This window comes from Pelobates fuscus, chromosome 9 (genome assembly GCF_036172605.1).
Source record: "Pelobates fuscus isolate aPelFus1 chromosome 9, aPelFus1.pri, whole genome shotgun sequence".
NCBI classification, from domain to species: domain Eukaryota; kingdom Metazoa; phylum Chordata; class Amphibia; order Anura; family Pelobatidae; genus Pelobates; species Pelobates fuscus.
The window spans coordinates 113015159-113037937 of NC_086325.1; the positions used below are offsets into that span (position 1 = coordinate 113015159).

Consider the following 22779-nt stretch of genomic DNA (forward strand, 5'->3'; position numbering starts at 1 on the left):
TGACCTTTTCAGCCAGTTTGGGGGTCCAAATGGGTATGACCTTGAGGTAATTCTAACGATGTCCACAACTTTTGGGATTAGATGCTTTACTGGTTACTGGTGTTTCTCGTTTCTATCTTCTACACCATTTTCTTGTGCGTTTTGGGATTTTGGATGGTGCTCCACCTTGTGGGATCACTGCACTTTGTTTTGGGCTGTCTCCCAGAGCTGTTGTAAGGTAGCATCATTGCCTTAATAGTCAGGTGCCCATTACTACATCTGAGACAGCTTGGATCTTGCCTTCTCTGGTGATCAGTAGTTTTGCAGTGAATCGCCAATGGTATGGGACTCTTCTGTTCCTCAGTTTGGTTGTTACATCCCGGAAGGCTTGTCGCCTACACAGCATTTCTACAGATGGGTCTGTATATACTTGGATTGTTCTGTATGGTTTTGGTAAGTCTTGTTAGGTCCTGTTAGATCTCAGGATGCCTACCTTCACATGGAAGTAGTGCATTTTCAAAAGCATATCTCTCGGGGTGGTAGTGGGTAGATGCTTCGGACTTGCGACCCTGTGTGCTCTATCCATAAGAAGCATGGACGTTTGTATGTCCAGGGCAAGGGCCTGGAAAAGCCTGGTCAGGAATGCCTTAAGGTATCTCTTCCGGGATCCCCCGAATGCGTAGGTTTTTACAGCATGACCTGTCTTCTAGGTCCATCAATTTAAATTCCTGCCCTTCTAGCCTGGCTTCTAATTCTTCCACTTTGCATAGCAGTTATGAGTATTAGTATGTGACAGAACACCCTGTCACGGAAAATACTTTGTTTGCATGCTTTTCCCAGTTCAGTTGTTCGGTAACCGAACAAAACCACTAATTGCCCTTTTTATACCTCCCGTACTTAGCCCACCTATTGACCTTTTGACACCTCCATAATCGGTTCACACCTGATTGTTTCAAGTCTTCTGCTGGGTGGCCGCCGTTCACATGAACAAACATGTGGGAAATGAGTCGGCGGCCATCTAGTCTCACGAAAGCAGGCAGCGGTGTTCGGACGTCGATTGTATGGAACTAAAATTGGGCAGACTAACTCGCAAACACCACTAAACTTCCATCATCACCTGCTTCTTTTCCACACATCTCAGGAGAGCACTGTTCTGTAGGATTGTTCGCACGAACTAGGCAAATAATTGCTACCTAGGAGCCAGAGAATCTGTTCGGTGCTTTATTCATTTTGGGACTTCCAAAAGTGACCCACCACCACTTTTCTACTGGAACTATTTTGGGCATACGCTACATGTGCGGTCGGTCAAAAATTCACCCCAGTGGCAATTTGGCTGCACTCGTGGGATCTGAGCGTTATTTGGACTTTTTGGGCACTCAGATCCAAGCAATCTAGGGATATAGGACTTGTGGGGGTTCCTTGTAATATTGTATGTGTTTTGGGCTGTTTTGTTTTATACATCGTACCTTTATGCCTTAATTAGTTTAAGCAAAGTACAATCCTTTATCTCCCAGACACAGAGACGACGGGGAGGAGCTTGTGTAGAACTGTATGGAGACCCCTTGCTGGGGGTCTGTGTATAAATTGCGTGTACCATGATCCATTAAACCAGTTCACTCCCAGCATTAAGTTTTGGCTAATGTCTGTGGGGGTAAGCTATAATCGCTCAGCAGCTATAATCACTTATCCGGTTAAGCAGAGTTCCAGAGAGGGTGAAAAGGACATTCTTGGTGTCAAGACCCTTGTCCCTACCCAGGTGGACACCACACAGTATATTCAGCCATTTTATTCTCAATTTGGGCCGTGCGGTTTCCCAAATCTAATAGTTCCTTCCATCGATCTGAGATCACTGTTTGTATAGTGGCCTGTATTTTAATTGCCATCTCATCCAACATTTTTTGGAATAAGTCACTGTGTATATGCATGGTGTCTTATGGGGATTGAGGCCTGTTGTCTCTGCACCCATCTCCATCTTGGGCCTGTAGCATGGCAGTTCTGGTACTTGCCGATTTCGCTGTGAAGGAGTGTCTTTCGAATCTGCAGTTTTCCGTGCCCCCCTTTGTGACATGGTGGTTACACTGAATTTTCTGGTGGAATATGCTGATTTTATGTTGCTGTGGTAGCCTATGGCCTGGGAGCTCAGACTCTAAACAACCATGCAGCTGGAACACAGTCTCAGCCACCCTGATTTGGTGTGATTTTTAATGTTGGATGCCACTCATCTGCGTCATACGCTTCCAATATGACACATGCACTCCAGCACATTCCGATGTCACAATTATAAATCTGACTAATATGTTTTTTCTTATGACTGTGATGGATGCCTTGACCAGGGATAGGCAACCTTTGGCCTAGACCAGGCATAGGCAACCTTCGGCACTCCAGATGCTTAACATCTGGAGTGCCGAAGGTTGCCTATCCCTGGCCTAGACTAAGGGATACTCTACAAAATAATATACCCTCATGTTTCATGGTCCTTTGCATGAATCCTTTAATATCCTTATTCTATCATATGTCATTCAGGAAAGAATGCCTATGGCATTAGGTTAAGGATATGGAAAATTATATGAAACTATGTTTGCATATGACAGTTTTTCACAGACCTGAGCTTTCAGTGGTTCTTCTTCTCTTTGTACTTGAAATATATATCCTGTATGACAAGCCACCTTACACTGATCCCCACTGTGGTGGCCACTTTTGCAATTCAACAAAGCATTTTCAATCGCCAGTTCCTGGCATTCAGTAGTCTCACATGAGTAATGGACACAGCTTTAAGGGAAAATGAAAAATGTATTAATTTTATACAAGTTAATATAGTTCTTCAAGCAATAGATAATTTATATGACAGTAAACACATGGACTTAGTGGTGAATTGTGTATTGTTAAAAAATTTAATTGAGAGGTTGATTAATTCACAATTGTCTCCACTTATCCTCTCAGTGGCTTTATTTTTTTCCTTAATAGCATGTTTTATCAGTATGATATTTTGGAATGATATTTTTAGGCTAGGTGTTAAACTGATTGGGTTAGTTTAAAGGCTAGTGTAAGTGTTAGCAGTGTATGGAGTTAAGAAAATATGTTTATTGTTAGCACAACACTGGGACATACATGTACCAGTGTTTCTTCAGAGTTGCCACCATTATTTTATCTCAGGAATGGGTTTGTTAAAATGGCAGCAGCTGTTACTCCAGAGTATAAGCCTCCAGGCCCGGATTAATTAAGTCTTGATGTTGGCAGTCCGGTGGTGTTCTGTTTGGCTTAAATCTAGACCAAAGGGCCTGCAATAGTTAAATAGTGAGTCTGGATTTTGCTGCCTGTATGCACGCTTTAGTAGATGGCGCTCTAGTTTGGTACCCTTAAGTGATATTGCCTGTTTAAAGATAACAAATTAGGGCATTGCTTACAGGGCCGGCCTTAGGGCTGTGCGGCCGCATAGGGCGCCATGGAGCAGGGGGCGCCGTGCGGCCGCACAGCCGTTTAAACAAAAAAAAATAATTATTATTTTTTTTTTTTAAATTTGCAGCGGGGGCGGAGCTTACCGTGCGGCGGGGGCGGAGCTAAAAGCGCCGGAAAACTGCTGCAGAGAAACAGGAAGGAGTCCCTGCTTCCCCACCAAACAGTCACCAGGAGCTGCACTGCCTCCACAATTAACTCCACAGGTAACTGTGTGATTGCCAGGTGAGTGTGACTCTCTGCCTATGTGTATGACTGTCTGCCTCTGTGTGTGTGTGTGTGTGTTACTGTCTGTGTGTGTGTGTGTGTGTGTTACTGTCTGTGTGTATGACTGTCTGCCTCTGTGTGTGTGTCTGTGTGTATGACTGTCTGCCTCTGTGTGTATGACTATCTGCCTGTGTGTGTCTGTGTGTGTGTGTGTATGACTGTCTGCGTGTGTGTATGACTGTCTGCGTGTGTGTGTGTGTGTGTGTGTATATGACTGTCTGCCACTGTGTGTCTGTGTGTATTACTGTCTGCCTCTGTGTGTTTGTCTGTGTGTATTACTGTCTGCCTCTGTGTGTTTGTCTGTGTGTATTACTGTCTGCCTCTGTGTGTGTGACTATCTGCCTGTGTGTTTGTCTGTGTGTGTGTGTGTGTGTGTGTATGACTGTCTGCGTGTGTGTGTGCGTGTGTATGACTGTCTGCGTGTGTGTGTATGACTGTGTGTGTGTGTGTGTGTGTATATGACTGTCTGCCACTGTGTGTCTGTGTATTACTGTCTGCCTCTGTGTGTTTGTCTGTGTGTATTACTGTCTGCCTCTGTGTGTGTGATTGTGTATGACTGCCTCTGTGTGTATGACTGTCTGCCTCTGTGTGTATGACTGTCTGCCTCTGTGTGTATGACTGTGTGTGTGTCTGTGTGTATTACTGTCTGCCTCTGTGTGTGTCTGTGTGTATTACTGTCTGTGTGTGTCTGTGTGTATGACTGACTGTCTGCCTGTGTGTGTCTGTGTGTGTGTGTATGATTGTCTGCCTGTGTGTGTGTGTGTGTGTGTATGACTGTCTGCCTGTGTGTGTGTGTGTATGACTGTCTGCTTGTGTGTGTGTGGATGTCTTCCTGTGTGTGTATGGCCGTCTGACTCTGTGTGTGTGTGTGTGTGTGTGTCACATACAACCAATACACGCATATCACACACTGTTAATATACCCATTACAAATATCACACATAGCATACATATCACACACAGTCATCACACGTACTATTACATACACAGACAACACAAACATAACAGCATACATGGATGACGGGGGGGGACCTGTAGCTCCCCCCCCCCGTCATCCAGTGGAGACCTGTAGCTCGATAGGTTCTGCTTTGGTGCTGCACAATGATTCTGCGGGGCTACCCCTTCACAACAACCACCATCTTGGAGGCTATGTATGAAACATCTCTTGGGCCCTGGTCCTTGCACCCTAGCCCAATCCCAAGTCCTCACAGGCTCATTCCTGAGCGTTTCAGAAGCAGTGACATGAGAAGCAGAGTTTGCCTGTACCTTCGTGTATAGGAGGGTTTAAAGCTGATCAGTTGAGTGTGTGTGTGTGTATAACCTTCATAGGTGTCATCTTTGCTTCACAATGACTCTATGGAGGTGGTTGTGCTGCCTTTTTGCTATACATGATAGGAATTGCATAAAGGACAATGAAATCACAACAGACTTCGCGTACGAGTCTCCAGCTTCTACCTCCGCCATCTTTGGAGCCGCATGCATGGCTGTCTTAAAAGCATTATAGACCCCAGGCAAAGCAGTGCCTACACAACTACTGAAAAAATGTTTAAAAAAAGAAAAACCCCATTATTACCTTTTGCCAGGGAGAGGGGGCATTGAAGTGCTTGGTGGTGCATGAACTTTAACTTGCAGCTCTTCTGGCTGCAGGTTAACCTTACTCCTCTTATGAGGCGAGTGCTGTGTTGGAGTGTTGCCATGGTAACGTGCAGCAACACTATGAACTGCCTGGTTGCAGGAGGAACACACACCATCTTGGGTCCTCCTTCCTTCCCTCTGCTGCAGCGAAGTGCCAGTATGGCAGCGGTGGAGATCATTGATCTCCTCACTGGCCAGACAAGGCAGATAGCATGGCTGGCTCTGAATTGGCCAGCAGGGGAGATGAATGGATCTACCCTTTTGATCTCAGTTCATGGACATTCTGGAGGGCCCCCGGGCAAGTGTTAAGATGGCTCTGGCCACATGGATCTGTCAGAGCAGTAGGTATAAAAAGGTAAATACAAAAAAACAAGGAAAAAAAATTTAGTAATGGCATATTAAGTTCTGTCCCACAATACAGTGGTTTTAAAAGTCATATAGCACAGCACTAACAAAAACTATGGATTTAGAGCATATGTGTCAGTATAATAAATTAGGAGAACCATTGAGTTTCTGTGATCGGCTAGTAGAAATTATGAGTCATAGGTGGATGTAGGAAAGCAGTATGAGGGTTTTGGGTATGGCCAGCCCCAGTCCTCCCATTATCAGTACCTTGAACTACTGTGAGAGGTATCATGAGATACTGTAGACATGTGATATTATTTGGAAGAGGGATAGAGAAAGAGAAGGGTGGAGAGATTGGGAAGAGGAGAGGGGAGAGAAAGAAGGAAATATGGGAGAGAGTGGTCTTACTGTGAGGTGATTAACATTCTATATAGGAGTGAGATACCATGTTGCGGAGGTGCCGATGCCATGCTCAGTTCTTCGTATGGTGTCAATTGCCTATTAGTGGTCTGCAGGTTCGAAAAGTGTGTAACAAAGTGCTACAGCTGATGGTATCGAAGTTGGAGTAGCACAGTAAGCGGCTTGGTAGGTGCCAGCTCCATCAGGGGTAGAATGGTTCCATTTTTGTAGATGTCCTTCGGGAGACATGGGGAAAGCATGTGAATCATGGGGGAAATTGCCAGAGGAAAGGACGGGTTGGTTGACATCTGGTACATTGGAGAGACGGTGGTTGAAATTCCCTGTAACTGGCCATTCTTCTCTACACTGCCATTGTGGCAGAAATGATTAGGTGAATGTCTGGTGGGTTCCCTTTGCTTGGTCAAGGGAAGCCAGAGCTGTAGGCTCAGGGGGATCTCTGAGAGACCGTTTAACATGTGTATCCATAGCTTACTAGGTGGAGAATTTGTCCACTCTAGAATGCACAGGAGGTGGACTGTTATGTGGTGTGTGGCCATGTCTGGAAGTCCCAAACCTCTTTGATGCTTTAGTCTTGTTATGGTGTGTTTTAACTGGCCTGGATGGCTGTGCCATACAAATTCAACAAATAGTATATATGCAGTTGTCTAAAGAACATCTGTGGGATGGAGATGGGCAGTCTTGAGGAGGTAGAGGAAGTGAGGGAGGAGTTCATCTTTAGGGCACTCACCCTCCCAAGCCATGTTATATGAGGGAGCTGCCAAAAGTGGAGGTCATGTTACACTCTATTAAGTAAAGGTGGAAAGTTGAGGTTGAAGATGTTAGAGAGGACTTCTGGGATCATGGCTTCCATGCACTATTTAAAAATAAACATGATCTCAAGGGCTGGTCGCATCCCATGCTGTGATTCTCAGATTTGGTGAAACTAATCTTTTGTTTGGAGAACGTGCCATAGTGGTCAAATTCCTTCATGAAGGCCTTCAGTAAGGTTTTGGAATAAGATATGGAAAACAGTATATAATAAGCATACGCCGATATTTTCGTCTCACTCCATTCTCCCCTCACCACTATTATCCAAGAACCAAGTTTAGGAAAGATTCAAGTCTGAGAATGAACAACAAGGGAGAGCGCGGGCATCTCTGTTGCGTTCCGTTTTGGATCCTGAATGGGTATGATAATATGCCATTAACATGAAAAAGGAGAACACAAAAATGGATAAGCGCTAAGGAAACAACTGACTAGACTTAGGCAGCAAACACTTGTAGGAGGGGATATCCTCAAACCCTAAAAAAGACTGTAACGATACCTTACCTTTCTCCTCCGGACCCGCGCAGCACAGCGTCTTCTTCCCGCACTTCTGGGAGGCGGCACAGCCTGACGCCGGCCGCTCCGAACACGTCCTGTGGCGAAACCAACCTCGCCACTGGGCCCTGGAGAAGCCTGTTTGCTAGCCTCCTACCTACTGACTATGGCCCCTGGGTTATTTGGGGCATATTGTACTGTATATTGCTGCTACTGGCCCTTTTAACAGCATCTATGGACATATTGGGACTTTTGGGACTACTGTCCCTTTAAGACTGTGCTACATATTCTAGTGTACTGCCTGTAATATTATATGTGTATTTGTGTGTTAAGCTTAACCTGGGATATGTATGCAGCATTCACCTGATTGTTCGGTAGAATCACTCCATTCATTATATTGAGTGAAACTACCGAACAACCAGACCACCCAGGAATAAGTGTGCCTCCAATTACCGTTTGCAACAATGTTGCAAACCGGTAATTGGCAATCAGTGTAATGTAGTCTTTGTCCTCTGGGTGGCCGCCATTCGGGAAACAAACACGTGGCGGCGGCCATCTTAAACTACCGAACAGCGGTGTTTTGCCGTCGAGTGTCTGGAACTAAAATCGGACACTTGACTAGGCAAACACCGCTGAGACCTCTATACTTCCAGAAATTCGTATGGAAACTACCGAATGACCCGCCGTTCGGTAGAAAGAACCCCATAAACAAGGGAATTCATTCAAACCCTCTCCAGGCTCTATAACACAGGCAATTCGCCTGTTTTCATTCCCTTGTTTGTGACCGACCGCAGGGCCAAAATGCATGGAACTGTTTTCGGATACTTTACCCATGCGGTCGGTCAAATCTTTGGAACCCCATATCTCACGAACCATTCATCCGAATTACTTGAATTTTGGATATGTTGTCCCCCTGAATAAGGGCTATCCAGCGATGCTGGATTTAAAGGTGTACCCTCTGTTTTTGGGGTACATCCAGGAATTGGGGAAAAGTGTGTACTGTATAATTGGGTTAAGTGGTAATCTAAGGGGAGGAAATGTGTGGGAGGTACATCCATGTGATTGGTCAATATCCTGAGGCAAGTCGGAAAGGAGGCGGAGCATGACGTAGGTGCGTGCGCTCGCATCCACGGACCAGGAAGTGCTGCGGTGAGGCAAGCGAGGAAGCGCGGACGAGGACGCCAGGCAGAGCTCTGAAAATAGCGGAGAAGGAAGCGGCGAAGGTAGCGGTGTAAAGACCGCGACTCAGCATCTGAGCAGCCCAGCAGCCGACAGTCTTTCGGGGCCACCCGATCAGCTACACTGGCTGACGGGTTATATAACCGATATAGGACCGTTACCGCTGCTACAACCGGCACAAAGCTGACAGCTGATATACAGAGCTGATACAAAGCTATAGCCACAGCCACAGCCACAGTAAAGCTGCCATATGAACCGATGCTACAACTCTCAGTTCCACAGTTTATCAGAAAAAAATCGATTTTGTACATGCTCAGCTGGAACAACAGGCGAACCCAGAGCATACAGAAAAATACCTGTGAGTAATTATCAATTATTATATACCTATATTCCTCTCTTTGTCTGATCTGGACCTCTATCTCTACACTTGACTAAATAAGGGATATTTAAAGTGACAGCTGTTTAAGAGAAAAGGGAGAGAAAATAAAAAAAAAAAAAAGGGGGAAAGGAGAGAAAGGGGTGAAGGTGAGAGCTTCTGACCCCTTTTACAAAAAGAAAAAGGGGGAGAAAGGGAAAAAAAAAAAGAGCTAGCGGAGTTAACACCAAGCCTTTTTAGCAAAAAGGGGCAAAGATTTGTGCCAAAGATATAGACAAGAGCCTACTACGGTGATAAATTTTAAATCTCCAATCAAAAGTTTTAACATCACATATGGCTCCTAAAAAGGAGAAAGTACAAAACATGGAGAAAAAGAAGGCAACAATTGGCGCATTCTATTCACCTAAAGTGGCACCCACAGAATTAGAGCGACAACGAAAATCTCTACCCTTAGAAAATACACAGCTCTCCGTACAACAACAAAAATTAAATACATCAGAGGATGACTTTTTGCATCTACAAGAAAACTCACAGGGGGTGACGCAACAACTTCTATCGCAAATGTTGGACAACCTCTATAAAAATATCAAAATAGATATTGAAAATAATACCAAAGATATTAGAGCAGAAATTGGTATCCTCTCCGAGAAATTCTCAAACCAGGCAACCATATTACAAAAAGTACAAGAGGAACAAGATCAAATCAAATTATCTCACTTACAACTAGAGAAGAGACTGCACGACATCGAGAACAAAGCAACAGACTTAGAAGACCGCTCCAGGAGGAAGAACATTAGAGTTAGAGGCATACCAGAATCAATTACACAGGAAGATCTACATGTATATCTGGATAGCCTCTTCTCAAAAATTTTATCCCGGCAGACGATGAGTCCAGAATACCTCGAAAGATTCCACAGAATACCCAGACCAAAGGGAATTGATAAGTCCTACCCAAGAGATGTTATGATCTGCTTCTCTAACTTCTGGATAAAAAACCAAATAATGCAGAAGATTAGAAAAGGGAGTTTAGACACGGAAGAATGGAGACACTTAAAAGTATTTCAGGACTTATCTCAAAAAACCAGACAAATAAGAAGAACTTTCTCTGAGGAAACAGCAATCCTCAGGAACTTAGAGATAAGATATAAGTGGCTATTCCCGACGGCAATCATGATCTTTTATAAAGATCAAACATACATCTTCAGAGACAATATGGCATTAAAACAGAAGATGATATCCCTGAAACTCACCCAGTAGTTTAAAAAGAAATGTGGTTTTCTTTTTTTTTTTTTTTTTTTTTTTTTCTCTGATATAGGCATCTGCATAGATAGAAATGTCTCTAGAGGGACACAAATACAGAGATTAAAACGATAATTTGCACATATTTAGTCACATAATCTAACGTAGAAGTACACGGTGAATAATTGGAGAAAAATTTTGTGGTTTATAGTATATACAAATATAAGAAATAACACCTAAATGTTTAAGGGGAAAGAGGAGGGAAAAGGAGAGAAGGAAGAAAGAGAAGGGGAGGAAAAATGTTGGTATACACTTGGAGTGAATCAAAGTATAATTTATATAGATGCATAATTTAATGCGCACAAAATATAATACAGAGATTAAAAGGTTAATCTGCACATATATAGCCACATAATTTAATATAGAAGTACACGGTATAGAATAGGCGAACAAACAACACTTAAATGTTTAAAAAGAAAAAATGTTGATATACACCTCGAGAACGAGTGCAAAGTATAATTTATATAGATGTTTAACTTAATGTATGCGCACAAAATGAAATATAGATGCACAAAATGAAATTGATCCCTATAATAATTATAAACAGAGTAAATATTGTATGAAGTGGCACTTATGGGACTCTATGAAATAATGATATGCAAGCTCACAATAAGTATAAGTTTAACAAATAATGTATGAAGACTGTATAAAAGGGAAGGTAAGGTAAAGAGAAAGGGGACTTTCAAAGGGAGGGTAAGGCAAGGTAAAGAGAAGGGAAAATATAAAAGGGCGGAAATAGACATTAATTTGATTATTAACATATGAGTTTAGAAGAGGCTGTTTTAGACAGAACAATAGTCATCCTGGAAGGAAACTGTATATGAAGGATAAGGGAAATAATATCATAATCCCTAGGTAATAGGGAAGAAAAGAGAGAAGAGAGCTGAGAGGAAAGAAGAATATAGGACATTAACCGCACACTTTCCTGGTCCAGTGTCCTGCGACGGCAGCAGGGTCAAATATGAAGACTATATATAGAACTTCATATTACGGAATGAATGTTATAAGAGTAAGTTTGAGGATGAGCTTATCCATGAGGCTTAAGTTCATGGAGCCGACTGGAGAAGGTATGAGAGAATCTGTGTGTTGGATGCTATCGGAAGGGGAGCTTAGAGGGGAAGAGGGTGTGGGGGGAGTTGTGGTAGGATGTCATTAAACATCCTATCTATTAACGCAAGGGGCTTAAATTCCGGACAGAAAAGAGGCTATCTATATAAACTATTTACTGACAGTAAAACAGACATTGGGTTTGTTCAAGAGACACATTGGGTTAACTCTACGTCCAATTTATGGAAGTATAAAAAATTTTCAGTAGTCCATAGATCTAATTTGGCTGGGAAAAATAAAAAAAAAAGAGGGGTGGCAATCTTCTTTTCAAGTAGCTTGAAATACGAGCTGATACATGAGGAGACGGACCCTGGGGGCAGGTTTCTTATAGTGATAGTCCGAATTAATGACATTTTGTATACTTTAGTAAACGTTTATGCTCCAAATCAATCACCATATAGATTCTTGGGAAATTTGATTCAAAAGATTGACCGCGTATCGTCTGGTAGCCTAATCATCGGCGGGGACTTTAACTGCATTATAGATGACAAAATAGATAGGAATAGAATTAAGTCAGTTTACACAGAAGTTAAGCAAAGAAAAGGCCTATCAATGATGCAGACCATTTTGGCAAAAAATAGTTTATTTGATGCCTGGAGAACGTCTAATCCAGAAGCGAGAGATTACACGTTTTTTTCAAATGTCCACCAGACATATACCAGAATCGATTATTTTTTGGTGAAATCTGAAAGTTTGGAGCGAATTAAAAAAGTGTCAATTGGACCTATCACATGGTCCGACCATGCACCTGTAAGTTTAGCTATAAAAAATAACCCCGAATACAAAAGTAGAGATAAATGGAGACTTAATGAAAATCTATTAAAATCAGAAACAAATGTAGAGGTATTACGCACTCAGACCAGAGAATTTTTTGAAAGCAATGATACAGGGGATGTCTCCAATGCCATGCTATGGTGTACCTTTAAATCGTATATGAGAGGATGTCTCATAAAAATGGGTGCCATTATAAAAAAAAAGAAAGGAAAGGAGCTTAACGAACTTTATATCGATTTGGCAAAACAAGAACGATTACATAAACTCACCATAGATTATAAGATTCTGGAGGATATCAAAGAGATTAGGGCAAAAATTTTAGTAAGAACCCAAGAAAAGATCAATAAAGCTATGTTAACTCTAAAACAGAGATGGTATTATGGAAATAATAAAACAGGGAAAAGCCTTTCAAACAAATTAAAAAATAAGAATAAACTTCAATCTATAAATTATATAACAGTTGGAAGTAAAAAAATGATTTCTCCAACTCAAATAGCTAAGGCATTTGAAGACTATTATAAAAGCTTATATAACATAAAATTTAATGAGCCATCTGAGGGCGAAACAAAACAATTTCTGGATAAATTGACCCTACCAAAAATATCAGCGGAGAATTCGAGTCAACTAAACGCCCCCTTTTCTATTCAGGAGATCAGTAACACAATTAAAGCACTAACAGCAGGTAAAGCACCAGGTCCAGATGGCTTTTCTTCAATCTTCTATAAGAAATTAAGTGATATTATATCTCCATATATTTTAAGAACATTTGAAGATATTGCTAATCATAAAGCCATCCCAACGGAACTGTTTCAGGCCTCTATAATACCAATACCTAAGATAGGAAAGGATCCTACGTATACTTTGAATTATAGACCAATATCTCTTATCAATCTAGATATTAAAGTATACTCCAGAATTCTGGCCGATAGACTAAAACAAATCATACCCAACATTGTACATAAAGACCAGAGCGGGTTTGTAGAGGGTAGGGGCACATCTGATAATATCAGGAAATTACTGAATGTCCTATATCATGCAGACCAAAGCTTGTCTCCTTTTGCGGTGGTTGCCCTCGATGCCGAAAAAGCTTTCGATCGGGTTAACTGGAAATACATGGAGGAAGTACTGAGGGCCTTCGGCATCGAGGGCTACTTTAAGGAGTGTACAATGGCGCTATATAAGGATCCTCAAGCCAAAGTATCAGGATATATGTTTCAATCTAAGTGGTTCCCTATTAGAAATGGGACTCGACAGGGATGCCCTCTGGCACCCCTGCTATATATCCTTTCCATAGAACCATTGGCAGCCGCAATCAGACAGAATGAAGATATCAGCGGGCTAAAAGTGAATAAGATGGAGAACAAGATTGCATTATATGCAGACGATATTCTACTGACCCTAGCAGACCCTATTAGTTCTATCCCAGCCGTATTTCGGCTTATTAACGTGTTTGGTATACACTCAGGCTATAAAATAAATATAAATAAAACACAAATTCTGACAAAAGGTTTAAGTGGACCAGGTATAGATAAACTCAAAAAAGATTTCAATTGTGATTGGGAAACAAGAAACATAAAATATTTAGGGGTAAAATTTTCTCTAGATTACAGAGAAACGGGAGAACTTAACTATACGGATATTGCAACTCACTTTAGGAACACCTTAAAAAATTGGCAGGGATTGGAACTCTCTTGGTTGGGTAGGATCGAAGCAGTAAATTTCTATCTCCTTCCTAAGTTGACATTTTTATTTAGTAATCTCCCGCTGAGGGTGCCATGCCAGACGATACGCGGTTTTCAAAGGCAATTATCAAATTATATTTGGCAAGATAGGAGACCTAGAGTCTTATTGGAAATATTACAGAGAGACTGGAAAGAAGGGGGGATCTGTTTCCCAGATATACAGAAAGTATATATGAACAATATGGTAGCCCACCTAATTAAGTGTGATAACTACACAACGGCCAGACCAAATTGGTTAGATATTGAAAAATCAGACCTTGGGGACATGGAACCATTTTTGCTCTGGTGGTGCGATAGTGAATTTTTAAAAAATATAAGATCCAGTAACCCAATGAATAACTTAATGATTTATATCGTTAAGTACTTGAAAAAGAAATATGGAACAAGATATATATCAACAAATGCCCCATTAACAATTCTAAAATTATATATAAAGGATATAAATATTCAAGAATGGGAAAATGGTGGAGTAAAAAGAATATCGGAACTTTTAAATAATAATAAAATGTTGCCATTCCCAACCTTACAACATAAATATAATCTCCCTTCGAAGGAAATATTTAATTATCTAAGAATAAAATCCTTTACTATGGGAAAAGACCTTTCGGAAAGTTCCCCAATGGACCAGTTTGTAGAATTTCAATATAAAAAAAAAATTGCCTCTAGATATAACAAATTCGTAAGAAGCCAAAGGCAGATAGACAAAGCGCCAGCAATGTATAAATGGGAGCAAGAACTTAACTTTTTATCCCCGCTGGAGGACTGGTTGACGGGAGTACAAGCAGTAAAAAGATATATACATGGGGTAAATATACAGGAAGTGTATTTCAAATTAGTATACCGTTGGTATCTGGTGCCAACTCGCCTTCATAGATTCCAACCCACACTCCTGCCAGATTGTTGGAGATGCGGCAGGGAGTTAGGTTCATTCTCCCACATCTGGTGGGACTGTGAGGAGTTGAAACCTATGAAAATAACTCTATCGAAACTGGCAGACTTTATGTTTGAAACTCGGACTGAGATCACACCTCAAATGTTCTTGTTTCATTTTGATATTCCAAGAAGTAATATAAAACTAAAAATTCTTTGGATTCATATCTGTATGGCAATAAAAATAGTGATGGCTAGAAACTGGAGAAATATGGGTGCGTTAAACTGGCAGGATATATGTACACAGATTGATTACCAATGTAACATGGAAGCCGGGATAGCTAAAATTTCAAAAGAAAAATATAAGGAAATCTGGGCCCCTTGGGTTAGATTTACTAACGAACTACTAACCCCCCCCCCCGGCCCCCCTCACAGAGATAGCTTTGCGTAGACAGTAGAGAGAATGGGAAGTATGTTTGGTCAGGATGCATGGTATGTATGGTATTTTTGTATGGATGTAGATACAGTAGAACACTAGAGGCCTATTAGAGGCATGGTCCGTTTGATATTTATAATCATCACCATTAATTTGATTACTATTATTAGTATCACTATGGTATTGTATTATTGTATTTTGTATTATTTTCAAAGTATCTTTTTGTACCATGCTAAATATAATATGTATATAAGCTGTATCTGTATTTGAATGAACTTTTAAAAAAAAAAAAAAAGGGGAAAATGAAAATAAAGATTTATATATATAAAAAAAAAAATATCATCCTCCCCCTGGGAGTGTCCTGTATGTACCTGTTTGTGAATAAAAGCCAGGCTGGATGAGCCAGTCCAGAGTTCCTGTTTTACCCTCAAAGTGATGTGTCGTCTCATTATTGGGGGAAGGATTTATTGTATGCTGTTCCAGTTGACTGCTAGGAGTACAAGCCTATTCGTATGGTTCCTATTCAATGGTCTACAGCATTCATACGCTTGGGAGAATTTAAAGGTTTCTCGGATTCGGTGATTATGGTGTCTGCCAGAGTGCTTGGAGTCCTCAGGAAGCACTAGGAGCATCCATTAACGGAGGTACCAAGTCGGGGTGCCAGGCGATCCGTTACATTGGTGGCAAGCGGTGGGATGGCGTCCTAGTGCGAGGTAAAGCAGCTCAGAGACACTGTTTGGATTTACAAATTGAGGGCAACGCTAGCACTCGTGCAGCGCCCCTGGGAGCAGACTAGTATGGAAGGTTCTGGCTCTGGAGATGATTGGCTGGCCGAGGTGAGGCAGCGAGTGGCCGAGTATGGGGATGATATACCCATGGAGACATGCCGAGTGATCTTGAACCAGGTCATGGCCGAGCGAAACACAAGGCTGGACCGAGAATTCCGGTTGGCAAAAGAGAGGAAGTATGCTCAGCAGCAGGAGCGTTACAGCAGCCGGGTAGAGGCTGCATCCGAGGAGGTTAGCCGTCTTTCCCTGAGGCGGCGGGAGGAACCCGAAGTGGGGGTCCTCATAGACTGGTCCTGTGAGGAACCACAACAGGCAGGTAGAGATGGGACCAAGGTCACTCCACCGGGATGCTGGGCAGCCGGCCCAGATCCCCAGCAGCAGCCAGAGTTGCCAGGTGGGGAAGCAGGTGGCCCTTACTCACAAATGTTGAGGGGCCTCACGGATTGGTCCTGGGAAGACCCACAGATGGCAGGTGGAGATGGGACTGCGGTCTCTCTACCGGCCCTACAGGGATGCTGGGCAGTCGGCCCAGATCCCCAGCGGCAGTGTGCGTTACAGGGAGCTGAAGGTGCCGTTCTTGCTCCCCAGCGGCAGTCTACGGTGCAGGGAGAGGAGCCTGTTATCCCCTCTCCCCAACGGTTGAAAGTGTGTAAGGGAGAGGAGTTTGTTACCCCCTCTCCCCAGCGGCAGCTTAGCACACCAAGGGGAGACTGTAAGCCCCACACCAGCACAGATGGGACCGTGGTCTCTGTGCCCAAGTTACAGGGAGCTGAAGGGGCCGTCCTCCCTCCCCAGTGGCAGTGTGATTTGTTGGGAATTGGGAGCCCAGTCTCCATTCCCCGGCAGCAGAGTGTCCAGCAGGGAAGAGAGAGCCCAGTCTCCTTTCCCCAGCAGCAGGACACTGTATTGGGAGTAGAGACAGTCGGTCTCCCTCCACAGAGTATAGAAGTATGTAGGGGAGAGGAGCTTGCTACCACCTCTCCCCAGCGGTGGATCAGTAAAGTGCAGGGAGAGGAGAGCAGCGTCCTCCCTCCCCAGCGGCAGCCTAACACACCAAGGGGAGACAGTAAGCCCCACACCAGCACAGATGGGACCGTGGTCTCTGTGCCCAAGCTACAGGGAGCTGAAGGAGATGTCCTTGCTCCCCAGCGGCAGTCTACGGTTCAGGGAGAGGAGGTTGTTATTCCCTCTCCCCAGCGGCAGCACAGCTCACCAAGGGGAGACAGTAAGCCCCACACCTGTGCAGATGGGACCGTGGTCTCTGCACTTCCAGCACAGGGGGTAGGGACGGTCGGTCCTGCCCCCCCACAACAGGGCTGTTTAGCCAAAGGGGAGACAGTCGGTCTCCAGCAGCAGAGCTGTGTAACTCAAGGGGAGACAGTCGGTCTCCAGCAGCAGAGCGGTGTAACTCAAGGGGAGACAGTCGGTCTCCAGCAGCAGAGCTGCGCAGCTAAAGGGGAGACAGTCGGTCTCCAGCAACCAGGCTCCAACCAGACTACTCCTGTAGTAGTGCTGGCACCAGGGCAGAGTACCGCTGGTCTCTGCCCACTCAGCAACCCACCAAAACAGCCTACCAGTCCCCCACACAGCCGGGGTGAGGCACCTGGACCTGGACAAGTTTTTCCATTACTCAGGTGTAGTAACCATTCATTGTGGGTGGACTGTACTGCTGTTTCTGTTTTGTGGGTGGGCTGCTGGACTAACAAGGGCACTGACCGGCAAGAGGTCAGGTACCCTGTTAGTATGTTTGGAAAAGGGGAGAAATGTGGCGAAACCAACCTCGCCACTGGGCCCTGGAGAAGCCTGTTTGCTAGCCTCCTACCTACTGACTATGGCCCCTGGGTTATTTGGGGCATATTGTACTGTATATTGCTGCTACTGGCCCTTTTAACAGCATCTATGGACATATTGGGACTTTTGGGACTACTGTCCCTTTAAGACTGTGCTACATATTCTAGTGTACTGCCTGTAATATTATATGTGTATTTGTGTGTTAAGCTTAACCTGGGATATGTATGCAGCATTCACCTGATTGTTCGGTAGAATCACTCCATTCATTATATTGAGTGAAACTACCGAACAACCAGACCACCCAGGAATAAGTGTGCCTCCAATTACCGTTTGCAACAATGTTGCAAACGGGTAATTGGCAATCAGTGTAATGTAGTCTTTGTCCTCTGGGTGGCCGCCATTCGGGAAACAAACACGTGGCGGCGGCCATCTTAAACTACCGAACAGCGGTGTTTTGCCGTCGAGTGTCTGGAACTAAAATCGGACACTTGACTAGGCAAACACCGCTGAGACCTCCATACTTCCAGAAATTCGTATGGAAACTACCGAATGACCCGCCGTTCGGTAGAAAGAACCCCATAAACAAGGGAATTCATTCAAACCCTCTCCAGGCTCTATAACACAGGCAATTCGCCTGTTTTCATTCCCTTGTTTGTGACCGACCGCAGGGCCAAAATGCATGGAACTGTTTTCGGATACTTTACCCATGCGGTCGGTCAAATCTTTGGAACCCCATATCTCACGAACCATTCATCCGAATTACTTGAATTTTGGATATGTTGTCCCCCTGAATAAGGGCTATCCAGCGATGCTGGATTTAAAGGTGTACCCTCTGTTTTTGGGGTACATCCAGGAATTGGGGAAAAGTGTGTACTGTATAATTGGGTTAAGTGGTAATCTAAGGGGAGGAAATGTGTGGGAGGTACATCCATGTGATTGGTCAATATCATCCTCCCCCTGGGAGTGTCCTGTATGTACCTGTTTGTGAATAAAAGCCAGGCTGGATGAGCCAGTCCAGAGTTCCTGTTTTACCCTCAAAGTGATGTGTCGTCTCATTATTGGGGGAAGGATTTATTGTATGCTGTTCCAGTTGACTGCTAGGAGTACAAGCCTATTCATATGGTTCCTATTCAATGGTCTACAGCATTCATACGCTTGGGAGAATTTAAAGGTTTCTCGGATTCGGTGATTATGGTGTCTGCCAGAGTGCTTGGAGTCCTCAGGAAGCACTAGGAGCATCCATTAACGGAGGTACCAAGTCGGGGTGCCAGGCGATCCGTTACACGTCCCTTCCTATGATGCGGCGCATGCGCGCCAATGTCAGATCAGAAATACTGCTTAAATTCAAACATTGCCATGCCCCCTAACCTTTTAGGGGCGTGGATTTAAAGCTATAGGCAATACACTTGTTCAGCGCCCTATTGTGGTTCTGTTTTGGTTCCCTCTAGTGCTATTAAGATTTTCTATTGTATTTGACTTCTGGCTTACTCCTCCTGACTATTCTACTCTCTGGTATCCTGACTTCGGCTTGGTTTTTTCATGTATCTGTTTTCTGTAATCTCCTGACTCTCTGCTATCTCATTGACTATTCTTTGGCGCTCAACCCGGCCACTCTAAGGTCTGGTAATACGCTTCTTTCTAGATTACACTCTGCGTGTTGGCATCACTATCGTGACATTACAATAGGGCCATGGACCCTGCAGGTGTTAATCTACAAAGGCTGGTTCCTGACAACCAATTGAGGAGCTGGACCACAGTATGGATCAGTTTGCCATGGCTGTGCAGAGGTTATTAGCCCATACTGCCCATCTCCAACCTGATGAGTAAATTCCTTCTCCTAGACCTAATGACCTGCCTATTGAGGTAGCCACAGTAGGTTCTTCTAGCCACGTTACATCTCCTCTTCGTTATGGGGGCGACCCTAAGGGATGTTGTGGTTTCCTTAACAAAGTGTGCATAAATTGTGAACTCCTTTCCAGGGCATATCCGACAGATCGAAAATCGGATATATAATAACCCTCTTGGTTGATTAGGGTTTTAGTTAGGGCTAATCCATTATGGGAGAACGACAATCCCATAGTGTTCAATTATGTGGAATTTGTCGTTGCCTTCAGGTGAACTTTTGATCCTCCTGGGAGACTAATGCCGCTAAGACTCTTTTGAGTATGAGACAGGGTTCTCGTTCCTTAATCGACTATGCCTTAGAATTCCATACACATGCTGCTGAAGTGAGATGGAATGAGCAAGCATTTGTAGATGTGTTCATGAATTGGCTCTCCGATAAAATATTGGATGAGGTAGCTACCAGAGATCTACCCAATGCTTTAGAGGAGTTGATCACATCTTTAGCCCATATCGATGAACGCCTCAGGCATATGCAAAACACTAGGGATAGACCTAGACGTGTTCCTGAACGTTTGGCCTTAACCTTTCCCTCTTCGGAGGCAGTCACTGTCGCTCATCCTGAACCCGTGCAATTAGGGGCCACTTATCTGATGCCGAGAAACAATACCGAAGAAGGGAGGGACTTTGTCTGTATTGTGCCTAGCCTGCCCCCAGCAGGCCAGAAAACTCCAACACCTAAGCCCTTCAGGAGGACAGGCCTTGGGTGTAATGTGTATGTCCTCCTTTAATGAAAAAAAAAAAAAACATATGCTTCTTCTACCAGTTATTCTAGAATTGAGGAGACAGATGGTACAGCCTATTGCTCTGATAGATTCTGGGGCTGCCAAGAATTTTGTTGATCTTCACTTCGGTCAAAAACATTCTCTCCCATTTCAAACAAGACCAACACCCTTGGTCGTTGAGGCCATAGACGGTAGACCACTGTCAGTTCCTTTTATTACCAGAGAGACAAACCCTTTAATATTATCTAGCAGCTGATAACCTCCCCCACATTTCCTGTCATTCTTGGCTTTCTCTAGCTCTTCAAGCATATCCTTTGATAGATTGGGAGAGGAAAGAAATTATAAGATGGGGTGATTCATGTTTCAAGGGGTGTATAACTCAAGTGAAGCCTGTAGGTTTGCTTAATATTCCTACTATGAAACCCTTAATGACCCAAATACCTAAACAATATCTTGATCTTAAGGCAGTCTTTGAACAAAGGGAGGCGGAACAAAAATTACCTCATCATTCATATGACTGCGCTATCGTTTTACTACCTGGCACTATGCCTCCCAGAGGTATGGTATATCCCCTCACAGTTAATGAAAACAAAGTACTAGAAGAGTACATCACAGAGAATCTAAGAAAGGGCTAAATCTTCTTCCCTGGCTGGGGTGGGTTTCTTTTGTCTCCAAGAAAGAGGGGAACTTGAGACCATGTATCAACTACCGAGGTTTGAATATGTAATGCCTATCCAATACCTTTGATAACCAAACTTTTTGACAGGTTAAAGGGAGCATCTATATTTACAAAGTTGGATTTAAGAGGGGCATATAATTCGGTAAGATTATGGATGAATGGAAGACTGCTTTCAATACTAGTTATGGTCACTATGAGTATAGAGTAATGCCCTTCGACTTATGTAACTCCCCTGCCGTCTTTCAAGATTTCATGAATGATGTGCTTAGAGATTATCTACAAATGTTTGTAATTGTTTATTTAGACAATATATTGATCTATTCTAGGAATATTAAGGAACATCCCGAGCATGTTAGATTGGTCCTTTCTAAATTAATTGGAGAATGGACTTTATTGTAAGTTAGAAAAATTTCTTTTTGATAAAGACGAGATACGCTTCCTGGGGTACATGATATCGGGTTCAGGTTTTCAGATGGAATCTAAAAAACTCGAGGCCATCGTACATTGGCCCTTAACCATTGGTCTAAAAGCTATACAACATTTTCTTTTTTTTTATTTATTTTATTTTTATTTCGTTTTTGCGCATTGAGCATATTGAATTACAAACTGTGGTTAGACAATAGTCTTAAAAGGAAAAATAACATTATCCATAATACATAAGACATATTACATAATACATAATACATAATACATAATACATAATGCTTACATACACGTCGTTGGTAATACAATTGTGGTTACTTGTGGTACAAAACCGATGCTTTTGTTATTTCATTATATGGTGGGTGTACCCGTGGGATATCCTGGTCTAGGATTGAACCCGTTATATTTCTAGGTTAGTTTGAGCCCAACATAAAGGAGTTCCATGGGTACCAGATTGATTTATTTATATTAGATTTGCCTAAGGAGGACATCCTCAAATCCTCCATTCTGCGGATTGTTTCAATTTTCTGAAACCATTCTCTCCTTGATGGTCTCGTGTTGGTTTTCCAGAGTCCTGCAACAACTAGTTTAGCTGCAGTTAGCAAATAAAAGATTAAGGAGTTTTTAAATTTAGATATCGACAAGGGAGTATGATAGAATAAGAGTGTCTCAGGACTAAAAGGTAAACGGATACCGCTTGTCAGTTCCGTGACTCTCTGCACTTCTCTCCAAAATCCCTCCACCTTACTACATTCCCACCAGATGTGTTTGTAGGTGCCCTTTACTGTTGTGCATCTCCAACAATGAGAAGACACGTTTGGGTCGAATTTGTTAATATCCACAGGAGTGGTGTACCATTGGGCCAGGAATTTGTAGTTTATTTCTTGTAGTGCTATGCTAGAGTGGGATTTCATCATTTTATTGAAGATCAGTGTCCATTGAGACTCTTCCACTGGGGAGAGGAACCATGTGTTATTTCGTATCGTGTACCATGGAAGATTACCATTAGTGTTTTTCTGTAACATGTGATAACATGTGGAAATTGTTTTCGTTCTAGGTGGAGAAGAACACATATTTTCAAAGCGAGTGGGCTCTCTAGGTTGCCATGTAAGGAGCCCTTCAGTAGACAGAAAATGTTTTATCTGGATGTATTGGAAAGTTTGTGTCAACGTGGGGTGTGTTAATTCTTGGAAAGTGTTTAGTGGTAGAACGCCACTTGATGACATCAGGTCTTGTAGCGTTAGGCCTCTATCCCTGGATTTAGGTATTATGTTGGCCAGATATGGAAGCT

At 43.1% G+C, this 22779-nt stretch overlaps 1 protein-coding gene across 1 annotated transcript in view; it reads right to left on the minus strand.

Moving 5' to 3' along the window:
• PAPPA (pappalysin 1) overlaps nt 1-22779 on the minus strand; it is a 2329021-nt gene that overhangs the window by 878693 nt on the left and 1427549 nt on the right. Inside the window, exon 14 of the mRNA XM_063432310.1 lies at nt 2583-2748. Within this exon, the coding sequence (XP_063288380.1) occupies nt 2583-2748 (166 nt within the window). The remainder of the gene's footprint in view (nt 1-2582; nt 2749-22779) is intronic.